The sequence below is a fragment of the Balaenoptera ricei genome, chromosome 20 (assembly GCF_028023285.1).
Source record: "Balaenoptera ricei isolate mBalRic1 chromosome 20, mBalRic1.hap2, whole genome shotgun sequence".
NCBI lineage: Eukaryota > Metazoa > Chordata > Mammalia > Artiodactyla > Balaenopteridae > Balaenoptera > Balaenoptera ricei.
This window is the reverse complement of record NC_082658.1, coordinates 2,430,053-2,442,136: the sequence shown is the minus strand read 5'-3', so window position 1 is coordinate 2,442,136 and position 12,084 is coordinate 2,430,053. Positions and strand designations below refer to the sequence as shown.

At 37.7% G+C, this 12,084-nt stretch overlaps 1 protein-coding gene across 2 annotated transcripts in view; it reads left to right on the top strand.

Moving 5' to 3' along the window:
• The first annotated feature begins 6,689 nt into the window (after nucleotides 1–6,689).
• ABCA6 (ATP binding cassette subfamily A member 6) overlaps nucleotides 6,690–12,084 on the top strand; it is a 59,758-nt gene continuing 54,363 nt past the window's right edge. For both annotated transcript variants that reach the window (XM_059908261.1, XM_059908260.1), the window contains exons 1-5: nucleotides 6,690–6,846; nucleotides 7,382–7,465; nucleotides 7,989–8,089; nucleotides 9,605–9,809; nucleotides 10,848–11,009. In XM_059908261.1, coding sequence (XP_059764244.1) covers nucleotides 7,994–8,089; nucleotides 9,605–9,809; nucleotides 10,848–11,009 — 463 coding nt within the window. In that variant the 5' untranslated portion in view covers nucleotides 6,690–6,846; nucleotides 7,382–7,465; nucleotides 7,989–7,993. The remainder of the gene's footprint in view (nucleotides 6,847–7,381; nucleotides 7,466–7,988; nucleotides 8,090–9,604; nucleotides 9,810–10,847; nucleotides 11,010–12,084) is intronic.

Sequence of the window (12,084 nt, the reverse complement as noted above, 5' to 3'; positions counted from 1 at the left end):
AGCCCTTGTGAGCTTTTGAACTGATCAGCAATAGAGTTTAGAGGCTGTTCCTATAATTTCCTTTTTTATACAATTTTTAAGATTTTTTTCCTGTTTCTTATAAAAATAAAATACTTTCTGATGAAGCAGATATATTTTAAAATTTACTTCATTTCACCATATATTTAACCACCTACCCTATGAGCCTCTGTGCTAGGCACATGATGCAGCTAGAAATGTTCATGTGTAGTTTTTGTGCTTAGTGGGCAATGCCGCAGACTTCAGTAAGATGAGTACGGCGGTAGTACTGGAAGAAAAAGATCAAAAAGTTAAGGTCAGGGCTTCCCTGGTGGCACAGTGGTTGAGGGTCTGCCTGCTAATGCAGGGGACACGGGTTCGAGCCCTGGTCTGGGAGGATCCCACATGCCGCGGAGCAACTGGGCCCGTGAGCCACAACTGCTGAGCCTGCGCGTCTGGGGCCTGTGCTCCGCAACAAGAGAGGCCGCGGTAGTGAGAGGCCCGCGCACCGCGATGAAGAGTGGCCCCCACTTGCCGCAGCTAGAGGAAGCCCTCGCACAGAAACGAAGACCCAACACAGCCATAAATAAATAAATAAATAAATAAATAATAATTTAAAACGTGCTAATAATTAAAAAAAAAAGTTATGTTAAAAAAAAAAAAAAAAAAGTTAAGGTCAAGGATACCCAGGCACTTTGGAATTAAAGGTCATTAGTGTCTAACTTCCATCAATGACATTTCAGTCCGCAGGCCAGCCCTAGAAGTTGGATCTGGAAGCAGCTTATCCATCTGATTATTCTGCTTTTCCATACGTCATTAGGGAAGAACTTACCTGAAATGCATTCAGTATAAACCAGACTGTAAACTTCAACCTATAAAGAATTGTAATGGAAGTACTAGGTTTCTCTTCTGTGCCTCGGGAGACTGGTCTGTCTGCGGTCTATCTGTGCTACATCATTGGCTTGGCAGGGCTTATCCCTGTAGCAGAGAAAAAAAGTATCTCACCAGATAACACCACCACGGTGATGACCACGTAGTACATTACGAACGCTGCAAAAAAAAGAGAAAGAAAAAAGAAAAGTAACATTGACCTAATCAGTTGCCAAGAGTGTCCACAACAACTGACCATCGTGCTGGGCAATCTAGACCTCTGTGATATGGGCCATTAATGGAAAAAATTATTGCCCAGGTGAGGAGAATTCAACTATAGAAAGATTGAACCTTAGTAGAATAATCAGCAAGGTGCTCTAAAAAAGTAACACAGTTAACTCCAGAAACAGGGAAATTCTTAAAAAGTACTACTATTTAGAATTCGGTATGAGTCACATTTGGAAGTGCTTGCCAAGCTCACAACAATTTCCCCTTTTCTGGGGACAGCTTTATCTCTTTTTGGCAGACTCACGGGGTGGGCCTCTAACAGCTGCACCTACATCATGTGCCTCCAAACTAAGGATAACAACAGATTGGAGCCAGAGCAGTGCCAAACCCAATCGAGCTCGTTCGCGCTCTGTCCCAGAGGTCTGAGTGAGCACTGACGTGCTGGCAGCTGGGGCAGCTCTATAGAGACATCTACAAACCCCTGGTGCTGACATTTTGTCCTAGGGCAATGCTGGTATAATCCTGATATCTAAGCCTGGTCATTCTGGACACAGATGGATGTCTGTATATGTTCTTCATAAAGCAGATAAGCAAAATATAGAAGCTTGTAAGAGAAAAACATGCAAAAGGAGAAGAAATAGACGGCTAAAATTCCTGCTGCAGCTAAAATTCCGGGAAACTTGTGGCTAGCTCTGATATGCTGCTAAACTGCTAAGTTCTAGTTTACTTGGAAGTTTCATTATTTAGAAGGTGAATCATGACCACATATTTTGTTTCACCTCATTAAAGCTTGCATATAACCTTGGACAGCTAAGCCACCCAAAGTTCACCATCTTTCCAGACACAGTGATAACGTACTCTAACATGGACTTGAAAGCGTAATCTACGAGCCAGTGGACCAAATCAAGTTGGCAAGAAAGAAGAGGTATCTACCATCTCCACTTAGGGGTCCTCAGCCAGGAGCCCCTCCATCATGTGTACGTTCAATGCTTGACCCTCTCACCCTTCATCGTAATTGCCTGGGAAGACCCCAACTTTCATTATACCTGTATTAGGGAGATCAACACTGGTAGAAGACACACATGAACAAAATGAATGGAAAGTCTCACTTTACATGAATGAACACTGGCTTCAAGTGGAGCCATGGTTTTCTGTCTGCCAACTCCACTATGTCCCCCTAATGTATTCACTCTTTCACTGGATTGGATAACTAATTAAATGACAGTCAAGTATATTGCTTCTCACACTTGAACACCTCATTCTTTTCTTTCACTCTCAGGAGAAGACATTGCTTTCCACTTGACTGTGAAATTGAAGGAATTAAAAGAGAATGTCTTCATAAGCTTTCACAACCTCAGCAACCAGCCAGGTTTCATTGGACCCATTTCATTGGACTCTGACTTTCTTCCCATTAATGTGAATTTCATTCCCGTTAGTGTGAATGAATAACATTCTTCTCTATAAGGCCAAAATCCACACCTGTGCTCCTGATTCTACCACCATCCCCCCACCCCATTCAAGAATATTCTCTGTCAAACGCCTGCTCTCCCACAAGAGCTCACAAGGGCTGCTTTTTAGGTGAAATTGGAGATTTCTACTGACAAATAGATGAAGACAGTAATCCAGATAACTTTGAGCTCCTTACAACAAACTCTGAGGAAAACAGTGGCATAATACACATGTGAAAACCCTAATATTATCCATTCCCATGCCAAGTCCATCTGTGTTCTCAACTAGCAATTAAAGCTCTACAAGATCATAGAAATCTCTAAGATTCCATCAGCAGAGACAGAAGAAATGTGTAGGATGACGGGAAGTTCTGCTTCCTCTTCCACAAAATTGTTTACAGTAAATGAATACCTAGTTTTGGCAACTTATCTGTCAAAGCCTCTGACACTCAGCTTTTTCTGTCTGAGTTTAATTTACTTTTAAAAAACTATGATTTTATTTTAAACTACAGTATCTCCTTTAGTATTCTTTCAGCCTGCTGCACAGGATAAATGAGCTATAAAGATATCTTTATTTCATGCACATTTAGCTGGGTATAGAATTTGAGGTTAATGGTTCATTTTCTCTCAGCTCTTTGAGGGTATTAGTCCATTGTTTTATGACATCTTTTGGCTGTTGATCCTGGGTTGATAATCTGTCTTTTTATATTTTATTATTTTTTAATATTTCCCCTTCTCGTTCTTTCTATCCCATGTTTTGAAAGCTTACTGCAACACAGTTGTTGGATTTTTGTTTGTTTTTAACTCTGCACAGGATACATTGATTTTCTAATCTGAGGACTCATGTCTTCAATTCCTCAAAAATCTCATACATTTTATCTTTGAACAATTCCTCTTATTTATTCCCTTTATTTTCCTTATTATAAAATGCCTATTAGATGTGCTGGACACCCTCATTCTGTCTTTCATGTCTTTTAATCTCTCTTCAATATTTTTCCATCTCGTCCTGTCTTTGCACTAAATTTCATATGATTTCTTCAGAGGTATTTCTGGTTTATTAATTTTCTGTTTAGATGTTTCTAATCTGCTATAAAACTTATCCATAAGTTTTTCATCTTAACTGTTATTAATCACTGTGTCTTTAAATTATAATGGGTTATTTTCCTATTAGTCTTCCTTTTTATTGTCTCCTATTTTAACTAACCTATATTACTTCTTTGACCTTTTAGTTATATATTTTATAATCTCTATCATAATTTTTATTATCTTCAGTACTTGAGATTGCTAATAGTCCCTTTTTTTTTTTTTTTTTTTTTTTTGGTCTGCTGATTCTCTTTCATGGTGGACTTTTGATGGTGAGTTTAGCTTCCAGGAGGAATATTTACTTTTACCTCTCTTGCTTTGTGCCCTGAATTCTGGACATATTTCTATAGAATTATTCGTGTCTTCTCTGTGGGGCTCCAGGATAATAGGAGGAGGAGGAAGAGAAAGAATATCAGCAACAACAAGTAACATTTTTGAGATTTTATGATTTTCCAGGCATTCTTCTTTTTTTTAAATTTGTTTTACTTTTTAGATTCTACATACAAGTGATAACATACAGTATTTGTCTTTCTCTGTTTGACTTATTTCACAAAGCATAATATCCTTCAGGTCCATCCATGTTGTTGCAGATGGCAAAATTTCGTTCATTTTTATGGCTGAGTAATATTCCATTGAATATATATACCACATCTTCTATAACCATTTATCTGTTGATGGACACTTCGATTGCTTCTATGTCTTGGCTATTGTAAATAATGCTGCTACAAACACTGGGGTGCATGTATCTTTTTGAATTAGTGTTTTTGTTTTCTTCAGACGTATACCCAGGAGTTGAATTGTTGGATCAGGCCTTGTTCTATAAACTTTACTTATACTAATGAGTTTAATCCCCCCAAAACTATATATATGTATGTAATATGAATTATATGTAATATTAACTATATATATTATTAACTATATTACTAACTATATACATTATTAACTATATATATAATTAACTATATAATTAACTGTATATATACACACACACGTACATACTGTACACACACACACACACACGCACGCACACACACACAGTGTTATCTCCATTTTTATGGATGAGAAAACCTGAGGGGGCATTGTTAAATAGATTATGCAAGGTCACACAGCTATGGCAGAGCCAGAATTCAACTGCTATGATATTGTTCTCAGACACATTGCTGTGCAGGGACAGTAAATTCAGATTTCTTTTCCATACCTGACATGTGCGACGTATACTCAGGATTCTCATTTTCTATGGAGGAAACTTGTTTTTTTTAACCCAGAGATTGGGCAAAGAATACATATCCTTACTTTTCCTTTGGGTAGTGGGTGAGGTTTTTCTAGTTTCTCTTTCTAGCACTGAACGGTCCTGTGAAGCTTCTGGATTCATGCAGAGATATGAAGCCCAGCTTTACAACCTGTCAAGGACCGAGTCCTGGTCACGGGGTATTGAAATACCTCTTTGGACTATTGTATTTCTGACGTAGCACTCATAGTTCTGGCTTTAATTTCTCTTTTCAGTTTTAGCCTCTGGCAATGTGCCTTCATTTCTCTCTGTTTCTTCCATTGATTCTTCCTTTTTTTCCTTTCTTTTTTCTTCTTCCTTTTTAAAGTTGGTTATACATCTGAACATCTGTGTTAGATGTATTTTACTCAGTATTCCAATGTGCTTCTAGCTGGAGGGCGGGCATTTCCTCATCATATTCGGTCATATTTGTGGGGAAATCCCTGGGTTTAAGTAAGGAAAATAGTCCCCAAAATAAAAATAAATCAGAGTAAAGGAGTCAAGAAAGAGGAATAGAAAGAATACACAAGAAACAATGACAAGAAGTGAAACTAGTAAAATATATTTAACTAATTATTGATTTTGTAGTTGTGAATCTTAATGCAATTATAAGAAAGGCAAAGTGAAAATGATTCCTAAAATAGAGTCTATAGGGTCTAAAACAAGTGTAACAACAAAATGAATAAAAACCTGAACTATATTTCAGGTGATTTAAAAGAAACTTAGAATCTTTGTTTGGGCCATTGACCTTTTATTGATATAAAATTTTATCAGTGTTTATGACTGTCCACCCCACCCCCCTTCCAAGAGGCATTTAGAACATCTTTTTACTTTGTTTTTGCCAATTTTTAATGTAAAAGACATGTACTATTTCACTGTTAACTATTTTTAAAAACAGAACTAATTACCAAGGAGAGAAATGTCTCTACAAAATACCATGACTTTAAACGTTTGTTTTAAAATTATACCTCTTTTCTCCAGAACATCTCTCAGCTTTATGATTATTAACATCTGTGGACTGGGAGCCATGTCAAATATTTGAGATTTCCCAATTCATGGACTTTGGTTTCTTGTTTTGCGATTTACTTTGGCAGGTCAAGAAGTTTGTAACTCTTTACAGAGATAGACGGTGCAATGGGAATTGAAATACATTTCATTTTTTTCCTAGTCTTCACGTATAAAAATTGACCTGAATCTTTTCTTATTTTTTTTTTAAGTCCTTAGCGATCTGCTTACTTTTATTTTGTTCAGATGCCTTATGAAATCTTACATCCACGATGAACGGAGCCGGAGAAGGGCACTTGTTCGTAATTCTTCACTTGTCCGATGTAGGTGTTTCTCCAAGGCAAGCTATGGATTCCTTAACTTTTTTAGGCAAAAACAAAAACAAAAACACAAAACAAAACAAAAAACTCAGCTCCAGTGCATTCTAGGGTGTGCCTAAGTTAGTCAGAGATGTCAGTGGCAGTTGTGTTTAGGCATTAGTAGTGAAAAAAAAAAAAAACAGCTTAAGATTTCTCATACAAATTTAACTACTTTGTTTGGTTAGTTACTCATTTATTGCCCTTTACCCCCTCTTAGTCTCATCATGTCTGAAGAGCTAATTCCATTTTCCTTGTTTACTATTTCCCCCCCTTATCCCTGGGGTTGAAAGGCCAAGGGAACAAACACAGGGTTTGTTTTATTCCTAACCAACCCCGGAACAGTCATTTCCCTGCAGAATAATTGGCTTAGGGAAGAAAAGACAGAAAACAAAACAAGTTCATCATGTGCAGATTGCTCTGGCTACACCCCTTCTCAGAAACCAGCCTGGGTAAGAACTGCTGGGAGTAAGCATTCATTTAAAGAATATATGAAGAAGTGGCAATAAAGAAATTTTAATTGTTGCCTTAGACAAAAAGACGTGTGCTTTGACAGTGTTTCCAGCGTGCTTTTTTTCTCATTATCCTGACAGTAAGTAAAGCTCTGTTTTGTTGTGCTATATGCCAAACATAGGGGTGAACACTGCTAAAATCAATCTATTTTTCAGATGTTTCCAAATACTTATGTGTTTTGTATTGAAGACCTGAAGACAAAATGTTTCTGATTTTTCCTAACCAACTTTTATTGTGTAGATACAACAGTAGAATATAGGAAGATAGTAAAATTTGCTTCTGTACTAGCTGAGGGAGAATTGTCTGAATATTTTGATATGCAAATCTAAAAGAATTTAATTTTGAGATTATAAAAACTGAAAAAAATTTTCTCTGTTCATTTGCAAACATTTGGGCAAAATTACTTTCCTGTATGATCTTCCTTTGTTTCCTTCTTTCTTTCTCTCTTTCTCTCTCTTTCTTTCTTTCTCTCTCTCTCTTTCTTTCTCTCTCTCTCTCTCTCTCTCTCTCTCTCTTTCTTTCTTTCCTTACTTTGTAGTTTGTTTCCTCAGTTATTCAGGGACTTCTGAGTTCAGAAAATTGACATAAATTGTTTTATTCTTCCTGCGTATCAGAATCAAGTTTCAAGTCCTTTGAGTCTGGATCGTTATCTGATGGCCTAACTCTTTTGATGAAAGTTGTTCAATTCAATCTGGAAGGTAAATACCAAAAGAAAGTACTTCCTTGGGATTGTTTCTAATGGACATAATTAATTATTTAGATGAGTTTAAATAATCAGAATTTTTATGTTAATTTGATTAGCTCTGGGATATCTATTCAAATGTAAAGAATGCAAGATTATTATTATTCAGATGAGATACAATTCAACTGCTCTGTTTATATAGTTGAATTTCTGGTATAAAATGTCAAAAATGGGAAGTATCTTACAGTTTCTGAATCAAAGTATCTTTTCCATTCTAATTGTAATTGTTGTAAAATTGTGATAATAGTTCACTCTACTTCCCTATCATTACTCTTCTCCCAAATAGTTTACAGTGAGCATATTTGATGTCAAATTTTACAGTCATGATTATTGAAATAATATTTTAAATCCTTTTTTTTTTTGCAGCTCTTAAAGGTAGGAAATATTTTCCCCCAAAATATGATCAAGGTTTTTCTTATTACACTTATTTTTCTAGTTGATACTCCACCATGTTTACTTTCTCTTTGTTTAATGAACAGGCTAAATGCATATGAAACAGAAGAGTGTGTACCAGCAAACTCAAGCACTTCTGTGCAAGAATCTTCTTAAGAAATGGAGGATGAAAAGACAGAGCTTATTGGTATGTTTGACCATTTACCTCTTTCCACAGTTAGCATTATGCTTTTATTTCATTGCCTCATGATTCTCTTATTCTATATTTTAAGTAACAGACTGCATCTATTTTATTTTATGTTTTTTAAGGAGCTGTAAGGATGTACATTTTTTTTATTGAATGAAAGACTCTTTAAATTCTGTAATGCTTTACAATTTTCAAAAGTTTCCCACACATGATTTCGTATAATCCTATAATAACCCTTTTTTTCTCCTACCGCTATATTGTCCCTCCTGCTTTCCCTCTCCCCACTGGAAACCACCAGTTTATTCTCTGTATCTGTGCAGACTGCATCTATTGACTTTGAATTTGTCTCTAGTTATACTTGTCAACCTGAGAGACTCACAGCAGTCTCTGAAAAATAATGTAGAATTAGAAAGACCAACTATTACTCATATTGTTTTCAAAAGGAGAATAACTGAAAATCTAATTGTATGGTAAGTTATAGCAACTATTAAAGCTGCTGTCATGGATAATAAATTTAGAGTCAAGAAATATTAAAAAATAGTGTCTAGCAGAAATAGAGGAATTAATTGTAAATTGAGTGGACCTATTTTCAAGGCCATGAATTTTCTACACAGGGATTATTTCCAAGAATTATGACCAAGTAACACCACTGATTGCCAGTGTGCCTTAAAGCCCCAAATTTCAATGCTAAACACAGCAAAGGTTTATTTTTCACTCTTTTCACAGTCTAAATAAGGGTGGCAGTGAAAGTGACGTGGGTTGGGTAGGTTGAGGAATCTTCTCCCACAGTCACTCAGAGACCCAGGCTCCTTCGTCACGCGAGTCTGCCATCGCCCTAGACCTTGGAGACATTCACTGGATCCTGTGCGGCCAGTCAGATCCGGAAGCAGAAGGACTGAGACAGAGAGAATAGGGAAGGTTGTGCAGGGTTCCATTAGCCGGGCCTGGCAACAGTGCAGGTCATCTCTGCCCACATTCCACTGGCGAGGACTCAAGCATTTGGTCCCACTTCATCGCCGGAGGCTGGGGATGTGGCTCAGCGTTGCGCCAAGCAGGGGGAGGTGACTAATACTGATGGACCACTAGACAGTCTCTTCCACTCTGTCCCTTCTCATTCTCTTCGACTTCCAATACAAGGATATGACGGTTGACAAAAATGTTTCTCGTTGCCATCATGAGCTCTATGTGGGATACTCTGTGTCTTACAGACCCTAGAATCACCTGCCCATGCATGTAAGGATTGCAGTCCTGTTAGTCATCCTGTTAGGCTCTAGGCTGGCTTCTGCAGTAGTTCATGACTTAATGCAAAAGTTTTGTTCTAGTATTGGAGAATGATACATGTGACAACTCTCTCGGTATAGATCTTTCATTGGGTTCCCTTCGCTCTGAAGAGTGAGAGCAAAGAGAAGCCAACTATATGGTGAAACTGGAATTTGTCTTCCATTGTCCTCTGGTGTTGACTGAGCTCCTTCAGAGAATACAATCTAAATGTGTTCTCTTTTTTTTTTTATATAGGAATGGGGGTTCCCAATACTTTTAGGATTTTATATGGGCATATTTTCATATTTAAAAGAAAATGTGCATTTTCCTGAAATGCCCCCTCAGGATCTGGGAAGGGTAGATAAATTTAATAGCTCTTCTATGGATGTTGTGTACACACCGATCTCCAACATAACCCAGCAGATAATGAATAAGACGGCATGTGCTCCCTTTTTGAAAGGTAGGTGTGCTGACGGCAAAAAAGTAGTACTGATTTTGTTTTAGATCTTTTTGAAAAAATGTGTACCTTTTTAATTTGAAGTCACAGTTATCCATTATGCTAATGATCTAGGTATCAGTATAGCACACAAATTTGGTCAGTTTTTTCTTTCTCTCATAACAATTAGCCTTTTAAACCCTTTCAGCTTGATGAGGGTCCACTTTAGGTAGACCTACATTTCTACTGGAATCTAAATAAAACAATAGATTTGTAATTTCAGATTTTCAGAATAATACCTAAGAGGAATAGGCTATTGGGGAGTGTGGGTGTTTTAACATGGAAATATAATGATTAAGATTTATAATTGAGGAAAAAACAAATAAATAAAAGAAATTAGGTCATGGTTATTATATACTAATTTCAGAACTATGAAGATTAAGGATGGATAATCTAAAGATACTCTGTCTGCATATGGTATAATTTGTAAGCATCTTTAAAGGTCTTCATTCTAAATGAGGTTTCTGTGTAACTGATATAAGCAGAATGTGCGTTTCACTCATGGGCAGGTTGGGTGCAGTCTGGTGAGCTACTCTTTAGTCCTCGATTTCCAGCAGGTACAATTGCTGGCTGTTACAAATAGAGTCACTTTGTGGCCTTGGTTCCTGCATAAGGCAAAGACCATATGAAGTGCCTTTGCTTTAGTAAATCTAAAACCTGGAGTCCTCTGACCACATAATAACTGCTACGGTTACCTCTGTTTCTGTATCCCAATTCCCTTATGCATACTACCTTGGCAAAATAGTTTTATATACCTAAAACTTGCTCTAATACCTGTCATTATTAAAAGAAAACACTTAATTCTCATGCATGTCTCCTGATTCTAGAATCTAAAACAACAAAAAATTTCCCTTTTTGCCTTTTGGGATAAGTTTAATTTAAAGGGAAAATGATTTTAGTTAATTCCAATGGAAATATGTGATGACAAAGTTGGATATCACAGTCTATTTTGGTGAAACTCTAACAGTCCTCTGTGTCTATTTTTCACCGTGCAATTCACAGGAAGAAGAGTCATCGGGGCACCAGATCAAAACTATATGGATAAAATACTTCTAGACAATTTCCCATACACCGTGGGAGTCATCTTTAATGACACTTTTTCTTATAAGTTAAAATTTTATCAGGGATATTATATACCGATTTTGAAGGAAGATCTTTTCACAGGTGACTTTCCATATAAAATATCACTGTGGCATTTTTCATGTTTTTAACACATGGAGTAGGATGGGATGGGCAACAAAGATTCTTTTGATGGCACAAGAGAAAATACACAAAACACATTTTATTGCTGAGCTTATTCCAAAGTCAATCATATCTTCCCCCTCGAGGAAGGCTTTCAAAAAACCATTGAGTCATCCAGCAGATACATAGTGAATTCCCAAGTGCATGTTGGAAAGGGTGCACAGGTGCCCAAAACTGATAGGCCCCCGACTCAGTTGAGCGTCCAGGTTAGCAGGAAAGGCAGCCAGTGAACAATTAATGACCAGTGCAAGAAAAGGTGCTTGGGGGACTTAGACCAGGGCTTCCTAAGAAGCTGTGCGACTAGAGAAGTTCTGCCTGGAGAAGTGACGGTTACAGGAACACCAGAGGAAATGGCATGTGTGGGGTGTGGAGGACATTGCGTTCCAGATAGAAGAGGAAGCTGCGGGGGCCCAGGGGTGGGAGAGAGCCTCTGTTAGTTGGTATGGGAGAGCAGCAGTCCTGTACAGCTGGACAGAGCATGCAAAAAGGAATGGGATGGGAGAAGGAGGCCGAAGTTACTCGAGGGCTAGACCCTGTGCCGTCTTGAAAACCTAAGGCAATGGAGAGCCATCGAGGTACTTTAATCAGGGCAGAGACATGATTAGGTTTCCAAGCCTAAGGGAGTGCTCTGGATTTAGCCCAGAGAATGGATTGCAGAGAATGCGGTGAAACATACTAGTGGGCTGATGATGGCTTAGACCAGAATGGAGATTTTTTAAATTGTGGCGGCCAGGAAAGACCTCTGTGAGGAGTTAACTTTTGAAAAGAGATCAGGATGGAGGGAAGGAGTGAGCCATGGATCTGTCTGGAGGGAGAGCCTTTGAACACAAAAGAAGTTCTAGTACTGCTGTGCGTTTGGCGTTCTGAGGCACAGCAAGGAGTCCAGGATGGTTCAAGCAGAGTGTTTGCTTTCATCTTCTTTTTATTTTCTAAGACTTTCTGTGCATACCATGTTTTCCATGAATCAAATTGCCACATTAGACACTTCATTTGCTCC